The sequence below is a fragment of the Epinephelus fuscoguttatus genome, linkage group LG17 (assembly GCF_011397635.1).
Source record: "Epinephelus fuscoguttatus linkage group LG17, E.fuscoguttatus.final_Chr_v1".
Taxonomy (NCBI): domain Eukaryota; kingdom Metazoa; phylum Chordata; class Actinopteri; order Perciformes; family Serranidae; genus Epinephelus; species Epinephelus fuscoguttatus.
The window spans coordinates 20265744-20282462 of NC_064768.1; the positions used below are offsets into that span (position 1 = coordinate 20265744).

General features: G+C 43.6%; 2 protein-coding genes and 1 non-coding gene across 5 annotated transcripts; all 3 read right to left on the reverse strand.

Moving 5' to 3' along the window:
• Nucleotides 1-1134: 1134 nt before the first annotated feature.
• On the reverse strand, nt 1135-11415 carry znf687b (zinc finger protein 687b). 3 transcript variants are annotated; one of them, XM_049602705.1, is made up of 10 exons: nt 11333-11415; nt 8249-10603; nt 6190-6452; nt 5918-6102; nt 5566-5742; nt 5259-5421; nt 4563-4913; nt 4167-4267; nt 3313-3400; nt 1135-3072 (listed from the first exon to the last, which is right to left on the reverse strand). In XM_049602705.1, the coding sequence occupies exons 2-10, from the start codon at nt 10587-10589 to the stop codon at nt 2461-2463; spliced, it is 4281 nt and encodes a 1426-aa protein (XP_049458662.1). In that variant the 5' UTR covers nt 10590-10603; nt 11333-11415; the 3' UTR covers nt 1135-2460. The 3 variants fall into 3 exon arrangements, with proteins under 3 accessions (XP_049458662.1, XP_049458660.1, XP_049458661.1); XM_049602703.1 differs by having other exon boundaries at nt 6190-6485; XM_049602704.1 differs by lacking the exon at nt 11333-11415 and adding an exon at nt 10995-11187 and having other exon boundaries at nt 6190-6485.
• On the reverse strand, nt 5047-5182 carry LOC125905431 (small nucleolar RNA SNORA13). Its single transcript, XR_007451650.1, has one exon. It is a non-coding gene; the product is annotated as a small nucleolar RNA SNORA13 (small nucleolar RNA).
• A 244-nt stretch (nt 11416-11659) lies between the features above and the next one.
• Nucleotides 11660-16083, reverse strand: LOC125905171 (26S proteasome non-ATPase regulatory subunit 4). Its single transcript, XM_049603062.1, has 10 exons — nt 16017-16083; nt 15250-15390; nt 15020-15134; nt 14784-14870; nt 14561-14629; nt 14225-14440; nt 13391-13499; nt 13168-13299; nt 13002-13054; nt 11660-12265 (listed from the first exon to the last, which is right to left on the reverse strand). The coding sequence occupies exons 1-10, from the start codon at nt 16040-16042 to the stop codon at nt 12095-12097; spliced, it is 1119 nt and encodes a 372-aa protein (XP_049459019.1). The 5' UTR covers nt 16043-16083; the 3' UTR covers nt 11660-12094.
• Between the last annotated feature and the right edge of the window lie 636 nt (nt 16084-16719).

Below are 16719 nucleotides of genomic sequence, written 5' to 3' on the forward strand. Positions count from 1 at the left end.
AGTTTGAGCCACTGATCTAGCACCATCATGTGGTTCAACTTTTAATATGTCCAATACTTTGTTTTAGACATTACCATCTGCCTTGACTGTACTTTGTGTTTGTGTTTAGTGCTAATTAGCAACATTACCATGCTAAAATGCTAACCTATGATGATAAACACAGTAAGCATAGCTTATAGCGTCGCTGTGCCTACAGGCTTCACGTATGAGAACAGACGGAGTCTCCTCTCTGTACTTGGGTGTTCATCTCGTCTGCATTTGTGCACGTTTTCTGAAAGCTTAAGGATACGGACGAAAGATACCACCATAAATTGTGGGAGCAGTGCAGTAGTAAAGCGAGACATGACTGTACGACATGAGAAATACATAGCAGACCTGAACAAAACATGAGGAAAAGAATTCTTCGTCAACATGTTGGGATGTATTTCATAGCCCCACAGAAACATCTATCATGCTGCCTCTGTTAAAAGGTGGATTATTACGCTTATTAGCTACTCCACTGTCGCCATATTTGTTGTTGTCAGAAACTTCTAACTCTGCCCTCTAGTGAATACATCTATGCCAACGTAAAGGTTGCATGAAAGTTTGAGGGTAGTGACCATCACAATGTTTGAAATCAACATATCTGTATTCATACATAGAGTGAGTATAAATAGGCCTTTACTCTCAGTGCCCTGCATCTTTTATCGTTGGTATAAATACATCCACTAGATGGCACTAGAAGCAGAAGTCAAAGCTTCTGAAAGCTACAAACATGGCAGGAGTGGCGGAGATCGTGCTGTAGACACCAGTGGTCTGTAAGGGCCACTAAACACATTGCGACAGATGCGTCTTGCTTAAACTATGCTACACTGCCCCCATGATTTTCGGTGGTACTGTTCCGTTTCATCCATATCCGTTAGCTTTCAGAAAACGTGCACAAACGCAGACTAAGTGAACACAGAGTATGGACAGAAGGCTCTGTGTCTGTGTCTAACATTGAGCATAAAAGAACCATTAGTTTTGTTAAGCAATAATGTGAATGCGATATAAACAGAGAACTGAAAAGAATCCAATCTGAAAACAAAAGAAGCTGAAAACTGCTCTGAATTCAACCCTGACCTCTGCAGATGAAACTGCTGCACAAATCCATCATCTCTTTTACACATTTATTTCGAAACAGCACAAAAATGTATGGCATTTCAGCAAGCAGACCATAACCATGGAAAAGAAAATGACATGAAGTTTCCACTATTGAGCTATATAAATATGATATCATGACATATAAAAGATACAAACAAAAAGAAAATCCACTCTTGGGCCTCCATCACGTGACCATGAAGGCTGTTTTTGAAACATACAAAAGAAACGTGAGAACAGCAAGCACTGATTCTGTAGATAAAAAAAGAACCGTCTCAAAGAGATAAACATTTGTATTCATACACATTAAGACAACACAACCCCCGCACTCTCCCTCTGCTTTGTAATTACAATGTATAGCTACCTCTGGGGGGGGAAATCTTTTAAACTTCAAATTGTTTGGAAAAAAAGGGAACAGTACAAGTACAAATACTATACGTATTCACATTATCATAGCAAGTTACTAAAACCAGAACGCTTTCTTTTAGTGTAATATGTATTTACATGGCAAAACGTACACATATACTACTGGCAGGAAGCCTGACCTCTCTTCTTCTTCTAGCTTAACGATTAACAACATCACACATTATTCACACTACACAGGTTACAGACCTCCAGTAACCTCGTCTCCTCATAAAATGCTGTCAGATTCTCTCCTCACGTCTCTGTTGTAGGTAAATCGAATCAATTCGACGCAACCAACTCACACAGATACCAACAGCAGTGATGCGTTTCGTATAAATAAATATTATAGCAACATAAAAATCAGTGTTAAAATTCTCCAAACACTCCTCTTCATGCTCCAGATGTCTTGAGATCTTAGCATGAGATCAGTTTTAGGACGTTAAAGCTGATCTCATGCCGGAAAAATGAACAAGGACAAGTATGAAGACAACAAACAATGTTAGGTACAAAAATATCGGCACTACAGCTGTCAGGAGTACAGTGGGAGGTGAATGCATTTAAGTGTGTTACATGTAAAAACAGGCAGGTGGCTACAGTCAGTGCAGAGTGATTGAGATGGAAGGACAAGACGTATTAAACACAGTATGGCTGATATATAAATGCTTTACTTGGGAGGCTGTTTGAGTGCCTTTCCACTCGAGTCTATCACAGGTGCGTTCAGTTAAGTGACCAGTAATATGATCAAACATGCAGTTACAATCGCACAGAAGATGTGCCATAGATTAGACTGAAACTGTTTATGGTGGCTAAAAAAAACTGCACAGGAAGCAGCTGTTTCATTTCAGGATCAACATTCATGTTCTATAGCCTCTCCCCGCCGTCACGACCCCCAACTCCTCGTTGTAGATGATCTGTCTGTCCCCCGCCCCCCCTTCTCTATTGGGGCTTATCTGTCTTGTGTGCGGTGAGGAAGGCCATACCGTGGGTCCTGAAGTGGGTGTTGAGGTCCGAGGCCTTGTCGAAACGCCGGCCGCACACCTTGCAGCCCAGATTCCCATCTCCGTCCTCACCCTGTGCCTGAGGGGAGCCTGCGGGCGAGCCGTCGGGAGAGCCATGTGCACGTGGGGTGCTGCGGTCGGCGTCACCCTGGGTGTCCCGCACGCGGTGAGTGATGAAGCGGTGCCGGCTGAGAGAGCCGGCTGACGCGAAGCAAACGCCACACTGCAGGCACTGGAAGGAGGCGGTGTCGGCCCGGTGCTGTGGGATGTGGCGCTGAAACTCCGCCCCGTCCTCCGTGGTGAAGCCACAGGGGACACAACGGAAAATGTTGTCTTCCTCCTCCGGCTCATTAGGTGCCGACGATGCAGATGCAACAGACGCCCTGGTTCTCTTTGCAGGACCTGCAGCACCCTCCTCACCTTCCTCGGTGGCGTTTTCTTCTTCGTCTCCTGCCCTGACTCCAGGTGGTCCACCTTCACCATCCTGTTCTGAGGAGCTACCTTGTCCTTCTGCCCCTGTGGCCGCACGCTTCCTGGTCATGGGTCTATCCTGAGGACACAAAAACAGAGAGAGAGCGTTGGCAATACTGACACACAAAACAAACAAACAGAGCGAGGGGACTCGTATATACAAAATATTATAGTATGCCGTTTCTGCAGTGAGAATATAAAAAAAATCTCACAGAACTGACTTTTTTTAATAATAGGAAATGAGGCAATATGTGTGTTTAGCTTCAGACTATCTATATCCAGAAACAGGGAGACTGTTATGAACATGGTCTTAACTCACCTGTCCATCTGTGGTTCTGTGATGAAGCCGAATATGCTTGTCCAGTAAGAACCGACTACCAAAGGTGCGCTTTCCTTCTGTGCAATATCTGAAAAATAATTTTGCAAGGTCAAATCAGATTTTAACAAACTCTGAGCCTGACTGATATAACCTGGTGGATATTTGGGAGTTTGTAAAATTCTAATTACAATATCAGGCATTAGTAAAAAAGACAAAAAAAAATAAGAGAAAATGATTTTCATAAGCACATGACTTTAATAAAAAAAAAATCCAAGGTATGTGTATAAAAATAAGTGACAAAGACACAAACTGAGGCATTTTACAGTGTAAAACTCAACACATCAGAGCTCTCTGGTGGACAAACTATGTAACAGTCAAACTGTTTCTGAAGGTCCTAAACCCAGTTCAGCATTTCTGTACTGCAATTTAATGTTACTTATACATGTTACAATAATGAAAAGCTCAATACTGGTTTGTTAAGAGACTCCGTGTTTGTCAAGAACAAAGGACACTGAACTGATGATATATGTACTAAATCAAAGCTGCATATTTTCACCATGATAAAAATAAAACAAATAGCGCATAGAATAATATTGTATATAACTTGTCTAAAAAGCAGGAACCTCTACGTGCTCAGCTGAGACCTGGTATTTAAACTGAACTGTTGAAACTCGACATTAGGTTAATCTAGAAGAAGAATGTGTTGTCTAAATGATAGAGAAAATTAGTTTCAATTTTTTCTACTGTCCTTTAATTTGTGTATTGTGCAATGCTTTGTTTAGTAGGATTAAAAACGAGACAAACTATCCGACAAACTATAAAACACATATTTAATGAAAGCTAAAGTGACTCACTGGCAATGGAAGACTCTCTTGTTGCCCTCGTGAATGACACGCTCGTGACGTCTCAGGCTGGAAGACGTGCTGAACGTGCCTCCACAAATACGACAAGGGAACTTTGGAGTTGGCAGCAAACACACATAAAAACACACACAGACACACACAGACACACACACACACACACACACAGAGGCAGATCGGGTAAGATGAAAGAGTCTCAGTCAAATGTGCTGCAGTGCAAACAGGAAATTAACAACAGCCTCCCTCAGAGTGCTGGTGCTTCTTATTCTGCTTTACCACCATGAGTGGAGGTCATCTTTAACTCTCACAGTGCAGGTAGCTAAATAAAATGTTTAACTTCATCATTAGATTAAACACAGTCAGACTAAAATATATAATAGTATGCCACACCTTGCCGTGCTCCATCTTCACATGACTCAGATAGTCATCATTGTCGGTGAAGGTGGTCTGGCATTGGGGGCAGGTCCACTCAGTCTGGGGGGGTGGATGACTGCCGGCCCCCGGGGCGGTTGAGTTAGCCCCTGGAGCCTCGTAGTCTTCATCCTCGTCATCATCCTCTTCCTCCTCCTCTTCCTCCTCCTCCTGTTCCCGCCCCCAGTCCTCTCCGTCAGAGTTGTCAGGTTTTCCAGAGGATTTTGATTTGAGGCCAGACGGACCGGATGTGTTGGCGGGGGCCGAGGCAGGGTTAGAGGCATCGGACTGAGACTCTGTCTGTTTGGCGGATGGTCCTCTGTGAGCCGTCTGAGAGGGACGACAGTAAAGTGTGAGAGAGAAGAGACACACACAGAGCATTCAGGATTCATTTACCATTGAAATGCAGATTTACTGAAAGACAAAAGATGACTCTCAAAAAAACATTTCTGGTACTAAAACATTTTGTACTTGGTATAGAACTTAGGACAAGGTCACCGGGGAGGAACCTTGCTAAGGCCGATCCAAGACATTGCTGTATGCCTTAGTTGACACCACATTCACTGTAGAGAGCAATGAATGGGCAACACATAAAGGCAAAATGGTAGTTCATGATTTGCATTGATATCTAAATTAATATCTAAAATGTGTGATGTTTCTAATCAGAAAACGCACCTTAATATGCTCCATCATCGATCCTTTCTGGGCATAGAGCTTCGTGCAGTCAGGACACTTGAACACATGCACTTTTTGCTTGGCTAAATGAGTGTCAAAGTGCATGTACAGCAAGGGTTTTTGGGTAAAAACCGTATCACACATCACACATTTGTAGATCATTCTGCAAAAGAAGAGAAATACAAAAGAATTTATATTTCAGGGAACTACTTTCAGATTTATGATCATAGGTTTTAAACATCCTCTGACCTTTAAGAAAGGGCTGAAAATGTGCCATGTATTGTTTTGGTCGTAGAAGTATACATACTTGGCCTGTCCTCCAGTGAGTGTTGGGTGCTGGGTGCTGATGTGGCTCTGGGCGCTGGGGGAAGACTTGAAGGCCATGGGGCAGCTGGGGCACTTGTGGAAGACCTCGCAGTGAGCGGTCTGAATGTGTGACTTGATGGAGTTCAACCCTCCGAACACGACCTGGCAGCTTGAGCACCTGGACAAGTTCATGATACACAATGTTATGTGATATCGCATGGACAGAAAAACAATTTTAAATGTAGTATCCTACATTTGTGCTACCTGAAGCTATGTGATACGATCTTTTAGCAAATCATTACAGTGCTACTGTAGGATTCATGTGTGTGATGTTTGAGGACGTGTCTCAACACCTGTATCCAATGCGCCTGGCAAAGTGCAGACAGGCCTCCTCCAGGTGGGTCTGGAAGCTGGCCTGTCGGGCGATCCCACCACACTCAGGACAGACATGTGGCGCTCTGTGTTTATGGATCCTCTGGTGGGCGGACACGGCACACGAGTTGGGCAGCATCATGGGAGGCGAGCATTGCGTACATGTCTGAAACAGAAACAAAAAGTGAACTCAAACAGTGACCACCAGCATTTCATAACAGCAGGTTATCAGCAGCCTGACACAAAGACTCACTGAGTTGGGAGCAGCTCTGATCTGCTGAAAGTGGGTGACCAGCTCAGCCTTTCCAGAGAACTGTGTTTGGCACTCTGGACATTTGAAGTTGTTGTACTGCAGCCCTTCTGCCTTTTTGCAAGGCAGAGGCATCAGTGCTTGGGGGCCCTGAGGTGTGCGGCGGACCGGCCGAGGCTGAGCTGCTGCTGGGGATGAAGCATCCTTCATTGGGCTGGAGTTGGCGGAGACGGCGGGGCCCCCGGATGTGGTGGAAGGAGAGGAGACTGGAGGAGAGGAGGACGAAGAGGAGAGCAGGCCTGGTCATCCACAGGTGGAAATCAGAAGAGACAGATGGGACGTGGTCAATGAAGATGAATCGCAAATGAAAGAGGAATATATACATATATATATATATATATATATATATATATATATATATATATATATACATACATATATATATATATATATATATATATATATATATATATATATATATATATATATATATATATATATATATATATATATATATATATATGTGTGTGTGTGTGTGTGTTTTTTAATGAAATATCACCAAAATAACTTATTTTTGTGGTTCTTGCTGTTCTCTGCTTTAACAGAAACTAAAATATATCATGTAGAGCTGAAACAATTAGTCAATCAACAGAAAATGTACAGGCAAGATGTTTTATTGATTAATCGCTTGTCATTTTTTAAACAAAAATGCCCCTGACTGTGTAGCTCCAGCTCCTCACTTTCACAATATTTGCCAGTTTTTAAAAATCTTTTATGACAGTAAACTGAATATCTTTAGGTTTTGGACTATTGAGCAGCCAAAACAAGCGATCTGAAGATGTCTCAGAGAAATTTGATGGATAGTTTTCACTATTTACTGATGTTTTATAGAGCAAACAATTAATTGAGAAAATAACTGACAGGTTGCAGCTGTAGCATGACGTTAACACCATAACTGAATGTTGACTGCAAAAGCATCAAACACACTTCATGCAGAGCTCAATCTGGGGCTGCAACGAATAGGCAATTACTTTGTCAATCAATTGAAAAAAAAAATTAACATACAATTTAATGATCGATCGTTTGTAATTTATTGAAAAAATTCTGTTAATGACTTATCAAAATGTGAGAATTTTATGCTTTTCTCGGTTTAATATAACTGTAAATGTCTTATCTTTGAGTTTTTGACTTTTGGTCAGACAAAACAAGAAAAACCTGACGATGCAACATTGGGTCCTGGGAGACTGTTATTGGCAAATTTCTCTATTTTCTTACATTTTATTGACTAAATGATTTTTTGATTAAATCATCAGGAAAACACACGTGTTTAAAATTACAATCGGTAACTTCTATAAAAATAACTTTTTGTTTTCTTTGTTGAAACTGTCACTATCTATGCAGTATTATATGATACAGATAATCTCCTAGTGTCACTATTGGCATTTGCAAGTATCCACCACACCTGAACGAAAATAGCTAATCAGAGCTGAGAAGACTAACGCAGCTCTCAATCATGTCAATCACAGCTCCTGAACTGTGGTCAAACTGTCAAACTAGGCAGCGCTTATCAAATATGAGTCAAGATTGTGTTACTGCATTGCTTAATTCTCCCGACAAACTTTTAGAAACATATTTTGGTGTACTGTTTAGCTGTAAAATGAGAAAGTTTGTGATCCAACAGTCATGTTGAAAACAGCTGAGTTAAAACAAAGCACACCACACCAGCCAGAGCAAACATTCTCATTTTACAGCTAAACAGTACACTAAAATATGTTTCTGAAAACACTGAGGTGAGAAATAGGCAATGCAGTAACAAAATTTTGGTTCATATTTGATCAGCGCTGGCTAGTTTGACTGTAATTAACGAATAGTGACTGCCAGCTGCCTCAGTTCTGATTGGCTGTTTTTGTTCACATGAGATGGATTCTTGCAAATGCAATTAGAAGCACTATGAGGAAGAGCGGGAGTTTGATTTTTTCAAAGACCATTTGCCTTTAATAAAAGTTACAAACTGTAGCTTTAAACAATTATTTCAATAACTGTTAGCTCCCACTCTACTTACCACCGATGGGTGTTATGTCCTGCTGTCCAATCATCTGCTCTACAGTGACAGGCCTCATGACCAGGTGTGAGCACTGCATGACCAGCCCACGCTCCTTATGCTCCCTGGCATGCAGCAGAAGACTGCACTTATTGAAGAAGGCCAACCTCTTAGCACAATGGTTACAGGTCACCTCGATACGGAGTGATCGTCTGTCGTAGTGTCGAGCCAGGCTGCGCTCCAGGGCGAAAGCATCTCCGCACTCCAGGCAGCGATACCCTGTTGCTGGGAGCGGGAGACCCCATTCAGGTGGTGGAGGTGCCGAGAGGTCGGGTTTGTAGCTCGGCAAAAGGTTCTTACTGTTAAGAATTTTGTTAAAAGCCTCAACAAGGCTTGACTGACTGCGGGAGATGACAGCACCTGTGCTGTTGACGATGGAGGCGGGTTTGTTTGGCTGGAGGGCACCGCCGATGATGGTGCTGCTACCTCCATTAGCTGTCTTATTAGTGGCTGTACGTACGCTTATTCCTCCAGCAGCAACTGAGAACTTTGGAGAGGAGGCCACAGCGGGAGTTGCAGGCAGGGCAGCAGATTTAGTGATGCTTACAGCAGTCGCAGACACCTTGGCCTTGTCAGATGCAGCCATTTTGTTTTGGACTTTCGTGGCGGCAGCTAGCATGACGCTGCTGGCTGCGAGCGTAGACACAGGCAAAGCATTGAGAGCACTTACTTTCTGGGAAGTTGTCGTCATGTGACCAGGGGAACCTTCAAGTTTTTGGGCCTTGTTTCCTAACACCTTACGTTCCCCAGTTTGAGCTTTAGGGTCCAAACCTTTCCCCGCAGCACCACCTTTAGGCGCCACCCTCGTGACAGTTCTGGTGATTCCACCTGTGGATGTTTTAATTGTTTTTATTCTGACTTTGAGGGGTCGGGCTGGAGCTCCAGAAGCAGCTGGTACAGCAACACATGCTTCCCCTCCGTCAGTGGCAGGAGGTTTAGGCTTGCCATCATCTACCTCCATCTTCTCCTCACTTGTTCTCCCATTTTCTTCCTTGTCAGTTTTGCCATCTGTGACCTTCTCTATCCCGTTTCCCACTTCCATCTCTTCCTCCTCCTCTTTGGGCTCCCGCAGTTCAGAAGGGGGTGGAGTGGAGGCCACTGCAGGGCTGGAGCACCTCTTAGCTGCTACTTGAGCAGTTGATTTTGGCATCTCTGGTTCGGGACTCTCTGGTGAGTCTCTCTCCTCTATGACGTGTTCTGGATGCCTGTCCTCCAGCTGGGGACTCTCTGCTGAACCAGACTGGGGTGTTGATGAAGTCAGAGATGCCCCTGAAGGAGTGTCCCCAGGTTTAGGATGAGATGCAGTAGAGGATGTGGGCTGCGTTGAGACAGAATCCGACTTGTATCGTCGGCTCAGCTGAGTGCAAGTCGGGGAGTCTGGGTTCTCTTGGATCACCAGTGGACTCCCCAAATCAGGATCAGAATCATCCTCCTCCATCTGCTGGTGCTGAAATCCAGCAGGGGCACCTTTGGGACCTCCATTAAAAGGCTGAGATGAGTGCAGCGGGTGTGACGAGAGGGCAGAGGGTGGAGTAGGAAGCAGAGGCTTGGAAGGGGGAAAGAAAGGTGAGGCTAGTCCGACGGCCCCGCCTCCAGCCAGAGGAGACGACCCAGCTGACAGAGAGGAAGATGAGGGTAATGATGCTTTGACACCATCTGCCCTCTCTTGGCCTGTATCCTGCTGCTGCTGGTGCTGCTGCTGTAGGAGTTGCATCTTCCTGGCCCGGCCCACTGGATCTCCAGACCCCTGTGCCACAAGTGGTTTAAGTCTGTTGAAAATGTTACCTCCTGACTTGTGAGACTTGGCTGCGCCAGCACCTGCTGCCTCTGAGGACACTTTAGGGGTGTTAATTGACCATGGTGCTCCATTAGACTGGGTCTGGCTGAGGGGAAGGGGTGTAGAAACACCAGACGCCCCAAAACCGTTGTGGTTGAGTGCCTCAGATTCGGCCATTCCAGGGGCACACGCACCTAGTCTTGGACCCACATCTACCCCTGCAATCACATCAATAGGGTCCTGCTCTGTGTCTCCCTCCCCACCATCTACGGTCTCAAGGCGCACTTTATTCTTCACAATCACACTAACAATTGAGGTGTCCGCCTGGGGGTCTGAGGGGCTCGGCGGTCTCAAGGATGAGCCAACACCCACCACACCGTCTGACTTTCCCAGGGGTGCACCTGCAGCTCCATGGGGTCCCTCTGCCTCATCTGGGGCAGACTGGATGGCCTCTTTGGCATCTATGTCAGGAATGTCAAATGCTGCCAACAGGTCATCAAAATCTGGGGTCTTCATGTCCCCCATACCGGGATTAACTCCTGTAAAAACACAGATTCATTCACATAGTAGCAGCAGGAAGCAAAATACACTGGCATGAATCTGCCTGTGTTGTTGTCCATCAAGCTCTGCCTTGCTAGCATGCTACAAAACCTCAATATGCAAAACATTAAAATCGACCATAGTCTTTAAAATGATTACATTTTCGTTAATTCCGCGCATATAAAGTCTTGCATGCATCTTCATTTGACACAAACTAACAAGCTAAGGCTGGTTAGCTTGTTATCAGGGAAGCTAGCTAAGCTATCAGGACCCTGCACTAGCATCTCTGTTAGCCAGCTAGCGCGCTAGCGGCGGCGTTTCTGCATCCAACCCCTCCTCTGGTAACAGGTTCAGCACTAATTTGCTATGAATGGGACACGCTGCTCCTACAGTGCTTTCAGTGCATGCTTCGGTTTGCAGTGGTGACCGTTAGAGAGTCAGTTCAACCGGGACAGCGTCTCGTAGCAGCGACCTCGGTTATTTTGAGCTAGCGATATTCCTTCCCGACTGAGGCTGGCTAGCTGGCCGCTGAGCTCCAGCCAAGACAGAGAGGGGTCATTTAGCTAACTAGCTAGCGTTCGCCATTAAAAAAAAGCAACTGGAGCGGTTTGCTGAGGTATGGTTTGACAGCGAGAACAACCCGGTGATCGTAGGGTCGACGATGTCACAGAAGAGGATGGCTGGGATGGGGATTTACGTTTAATATTTCATGTATTTTGATTGTTTACCTGGATATGCGATTCCCGACTATCCTAGCTCGTTTTCAGCTGAAAATGCTGCGCTTCCCGTCACGTGACCGGAGACATCCTATCAGGATGAGATAGCGCTGGAAAAATGCATGGAGGATGCTGCAAACGACACGTATATTATTTCTACTGTGATTGACATAAAACATTAATAAATGTCCTCACTGGGCTATTTTTAAACCTCACGAGGAACCCTTTGACCAGGTGTCTCTGCATAGCACACACCTTTCTGTCCACCAGTCTACTTACAGCACTTGTCAGCAGTATGAGGATCTAACCTGAGGGCAACAAGAACACCAAGAGGCAATATATTTATACATAGCTTTTATTGCAAAAAACACAAAGACATGACAGGAGTGTGGCTAACTGTTTAAGAGCCTGTCATCACAAAGTCTCTCCTCATGGGTCAATTATCAGTAATTATACCATGTAGACAAAATGTGGGGTAAAGAGCGTACAAGGCAATATGAGAGTGGGGCCATATTACATGTTTAGGATGATATCAATTTATATTACAGGGCAGTCCAATTTTACACTAGTCATTCAGTACTGTTACACTGGTGCTTTTGAGTCTGACAGAAAAAGATGGTATTAAATGTCAGAATGCGGTCTCATGCTGGCCTATCAGTGCGACAATGCATCAGCAATATTTTCATATATTAAAGTAATCCTGCATTAGTCTGCAATTGTTCAGTTGTTTTTTTCTACATGATGTCTAAAGATTGTGTCCATCTCTTTAGTTCCTCACTTCTTCTTCTCTTCATCCTTTTTGCCCTCTGGCTTGTTTCCGGTCTGGGAGGCCAGGGAGCCCATGGCGTTGCGGATGGCCTCGTTGTTTGGGTCAACACCAGGTAGGTTCTCCAAGACGCTCTGAAGGAACTCAGGGTCTTGCATGACATCATAGTCATCTTCCTCCTATTCAATTACAATAGAGGATAACATAGATTAGAATGAATTAGGTCTTCATTTAAGAGGTTTTGAGTACCCAAACTATGCCTGCTCATCTCATATGCCACTGGCTCCAGTAGTGTTTTTACATTTCATTCCGCTTTTTATGTCTGCAACCTCCTGTCTACGATGGGCTTGCTTGAGAAGCGCCCTCGTTGAGGACTTGGCTCAGATTAATCTGATCCCCTTTGATTTGGCGGTGGGAACCTCTAGCGACCGCATGCCTTTGCTGACGTCGACCCCAGCAGGATTCAAACCGTGGACCTTCAGCATGGAAGACGAGTGCTCTAACCATTACATTAGAGAGGCCCTCAGTGTTTACATTTCAACATTTTAAAATTAAAAATGTCATAATGTCAAACTTTGTTGTTGCAATTGGGAGAAAATGTAAAAATCTTTGGCTTCCACTTACCGTTACCAGCACACACAACAGGATTTAAATCTTGATAAAAATGTTTATACCAAATTCACCTTGGGAGTCAAACACGTTTCTATGTACACAGGCCTGTACCTCTGACTTTTTAAGATATCATCTGATGCAGGAGCTCATTTGTAAATACTGATTCACTTTTCCCTCTCAGACTGTGGATGCCAGAACTAACTCCTCCACTTCTTGCAACTCTTTGAGAATGCACAGGGGCCAGGAGAGCCCCATTTCACAATTGCTATACAGTTTCATTTGAAACATCATATAATGTCTCACCTTGGCAGATTCTGCAGTGTCCATGGGGGCTTCTGTATCCATTTCTCCATACTCTGTTCGCAGAACAAGTGAAAAGAGCTTATTACCTTCACAGACACACCAGCAGCTTAGTTACCACAAGTGACAAAAAGAGCATACATTTCTATGGTAATCAAATGGAACACACCTCCTCCAGCAAGAGACATCTGCATGGCGTAGGCAATCTGCTCCTCCTCTGTCATGCTGCTGAAGTCAGGAAGCACTGCCGCACCACTCTCAGGCTGAGATACTGACATCTTCAGTAAGGCCTCTTCTGACTCTGTGTGAAAATCAATCCAAACTAAGTGTCATCCCATCAAATCAGCATTGTGTCATAAGTGAAAGCTACTGTCTGTCAATCCTCCAATTACCGTCTGCGCTGGGTGTGGGCATGCCCGCCTCAGCTGCAGAAGCAACAGCAGCTCTGCGGGCCTCTTCCTCCTGCCTCTGTCGCTGCTCCTCCATTGATACACGAAGGGCCTACATGAATGCAGAGACAGCACAGTGAGAGGTGGAGGCAAAGGGCATGTCTTCTTGCTCTATTTTTTTTGCTAACAAAACAACTGAGCAATTCAGAACTCAAGTTTCTTGCATCCTTGGCCATTTCTCAAGGATGCCCATAGCCTGTCATGGTCTTTATTAAACTCTCTCTTTGCAGCAATGAGATTTTAGCGAGGAACAGTGACACATTCCTTTAGTGTTGCTATTTTTATTACTATGCAGCCAAGGTTGGAAATTCGCATCAGCCACCAGCCAAATGCTGGCAAAATATGCAAGTGACTGCTAGATTTGCTTTACTCACCAGTCAAAAAACAACTGCAATCAATTCAGTGGCTGGCAGAGTTTTTAATTCACCATTTACAAAAAAACCCTATTTGCAGCATCACATTGGCCTCCTACGTGTGGATAAGTTTCTAACCTCAGACTGGTTCCAAGGAGCTGATACACGTCTTTGCTATGTAAACAGCATCTCATACACCTGTGTTTAATTGAGTATCTAATTAGTTTTCTGCTCTATTTGTACAACTACTGTATATCATTAGTTCATAATAAGCTATGTTTTCACATTTCTGAGTTACTGTAACAAACAGGATTGTTTCCTTTGAAGGAACCCTTGATTGTCTCTCTTGAGTCAATATATCTTGGCCAATATTTATGCTGTAAAAAGTCTGCTGGCGCTTGACACACATCCTTATATTGCTTACCAGGGCAAGTTCTGGATCGGCACTGGGATCCACACCAAACTCAAAGTCGCTAGCACCAAGACCCATCATAGAGCCTCCTTCACCAGCCAGGATGGGAGAGGAAAGCAGCGCATCAGCCAGACTGGGCCCTGGAGGAACTGTGACCAGGTGGGAGCCTGTCCCCTCCTTCCCATTTAAAGTATTTATAAAAGCAGTCAGCTTCTCTGTGTTCAGCTCCTGAAAAAAAAAACAGTTGGAGACAGATGGCAAGACAAGTTAAACACTCAATTTCTAAATGGGAAGAAATGTCAGGTATGGAAACCACAAAAATGCAACATCATGCTTTCATTTACTCACCTCTTCTCCGAAGTTGATAATATCCACATTCACTTTCTCTTTTTTCAAGCGCTTTGCCAACTTGACCAGCTGCAAAACCAACAGGTTGGGATGAATAAAGACAGACATACATTGGCAGGTTTAAACAGTGGGAGAATATGTTAAACCTATAATGTATAATTGGTATAAAAACATTACCCTCTGTGGGATAAGCACAAAATGTGATACAGGACTTTGAACTCACATCTTTTTCATTATCCTCCACAGGACTCCCAACAAAGGCGATGATCCTCATCTTGTGGTTTTTTCCTTGTCTGTGTTTTAGAGCCAGCTACACAGGAGAAGCAAACACGTGGCTATTCAAAAATTGCTGCTGCAGAAAGCAAAACCCTTTTATTTATCAATTTAGTAAATGCTAAATGCAGGCATTCTCCTAAATTAAAAACAATCATTTCAATCAGTAACATCCAAGTTACACACATGGGCCACTCTGATGCCTGTGCAGAAGCAGATCTTTCCTTTGGGCTGGACAGCGTGGAGTTTGGACAGGATGCGTCCAGAATCTGGTGTCAGTGTGGTCAGGACCTCACAGTTACTGAATGAAAACAAGACATCATCCATCATCAGTAACAATGTACAGCAAAACTAAATGTGCTATGACGTGTTGTTCAAGTGACATGAGGATTGTCAGACCCTCTTTGAGAGCTTACTTTGCCATTGTGATGAGGCCCACATTGTTTTCTGGATTGCTTCGTGTTTTGGAGTGGCAAACAATGTTGACAGCATCCTGTTGAGCCTGTAGCCTCGTTGGTAGAAAGTCTCCATTTCTCATGTATTCACTGTTGTCCACACTGAGAAGGAAATACCAGTTTAACGTGGAACTGACACAGCTAACGTTAGCAGTTGACATGTCATTCCCATAGTTAGCCAGTTAGCATAGGCCTAGCAGCTATTTTACATATGTAGGTCAGCTCGGTCCCTCTTCACCATTAGATCTATGTGGGAAAAATGTGTCTTCTTCACCGGAGAGGTCCCTAGTTGGCGTTCAACAGCCTTAAACAGCTGCCGCTATCATATAAAAACAGCATTAGCATGGATGGCTAACGATAGCAAGAGGTGACACCACGTAAGTCGCTGGTCGAAACGACCAATTAATCGGGGTTACCAGTTGATTCAATCAATATGAAGCACAACAGTGTGAGGAATCGCGTTTACAAGTGTCTCTGTACATGTGACAGCTACATAAAGACTTTATTAGGACAGCAAATCTGAGCTAACTTTAGCGACAATGACTCAGCCGGTCGACACTGTGTTAGCCTGGCTAAGCGTCAGCGTCAGTTATCAGCCACTTAACCGATAAATGAACTCAAAATGCAAGTCAAAGAACTGTTTATAAGAGTAATTATTTATTATGTTTCTCTATAAGCCTCTAACAGATCAACAAATACACAAAATGAGGCATTTGTAGAGTTCTTACCAGACCATAGTACTTTCAAGCCCCATTTTGGAAACTTCTTGTTGCTTTCTGTCGTAATCGTACAAGCTCGAAGGCTATTGGACAATGGCTGAGCAAAGCGGAATGTGATTGGTCAGAATCTGTAATCTATAATTTGTAGATGAGAATGACAGAATATAACACAATAGATGGACAGTTAAACTTCTGACTCAAGGTACACTTACTAGCTTTTTTTTTCTAACTTGAACTTTTAACTGTATTTTTTTTAAGTGGATGTGACCTGTTCAGCTGTCGTGAAGATAGCCCATAATAAAATGCTTCATGGATGGTTTACTTTATTTAACTTTTCCTCTTTTTAAATTTTATTTATAACTTTTGATGTCTTCTTTTGAGCACTTACCTTGTTGTTGAAAGATAACATCAAATTGATTTCCTTTGCCGCAAGCAGATGATTTTTAAAATAATAGGTTTATAAAGCTTAAGGAGGAGTCTTTCAAAATGACTCATATTTTACTCTGCCAGTCACTACTTCCCCAAAAAATACATAAACACAAACTGATCTTTCTGTGCTGAATACTTAAGAGCCAGTTTTACCTCTAGTTTGATTTGTTCTCACAACAAGAAATTCAGGCGAGACTTTTGCAGGTTTGTCATCGATCGTATCTTTAAAGACCTATCATTATTGATGGAAAATGTGGTGTTTGGATTCTATGGATTCCCCTAT

Excerpts from the sequence above, each read along its gene's own strand:
- znf687b (XM_049602703.1), bottom strand. The coding sequence starts at position 10,589 with ATGGGGGACATGAAGACCCCAGATTTTGATGACCTGTTGGCAGCATTT. Across the intron at positions 6,486-8,248 it reads GGACATAACACCCATCGGTG|GCCTGCTCTCCTCTTCGTCC; the intron begins GTAAGTAGAGTG and ends GTGGATGACCAG. Across the intron at positions 3,401-4,166 it reads AAGAGAGTCTTCCATTGCCA|ATATTGCACAGAAGGAAAGC; the intron begins GTGAGTCACTTT and ends ATTATTTTTCAG.
- LOC125905171 (XM_049603062.1), bottom strand. The coding sequence starts at position 16,042 with ATGGGGCTTGAAAGTACTATGGTCTG. Across the intron at positions 14,441-14,560 it reads TTATCAACTTCGGAGAAGAG|GAGCTGAACACAGAGAAGCT; the intron begins GTGAGTAAATGA and ends TTTTTTTTTCAG. Across the intron at positions 13,055-13,167 it reads GATGTCTCTTGCTGGAGGAG|AGTATGGAGAAATGGATACA; the intron begins GTGTGTTCCATT and ends TTCTGCGAACAG.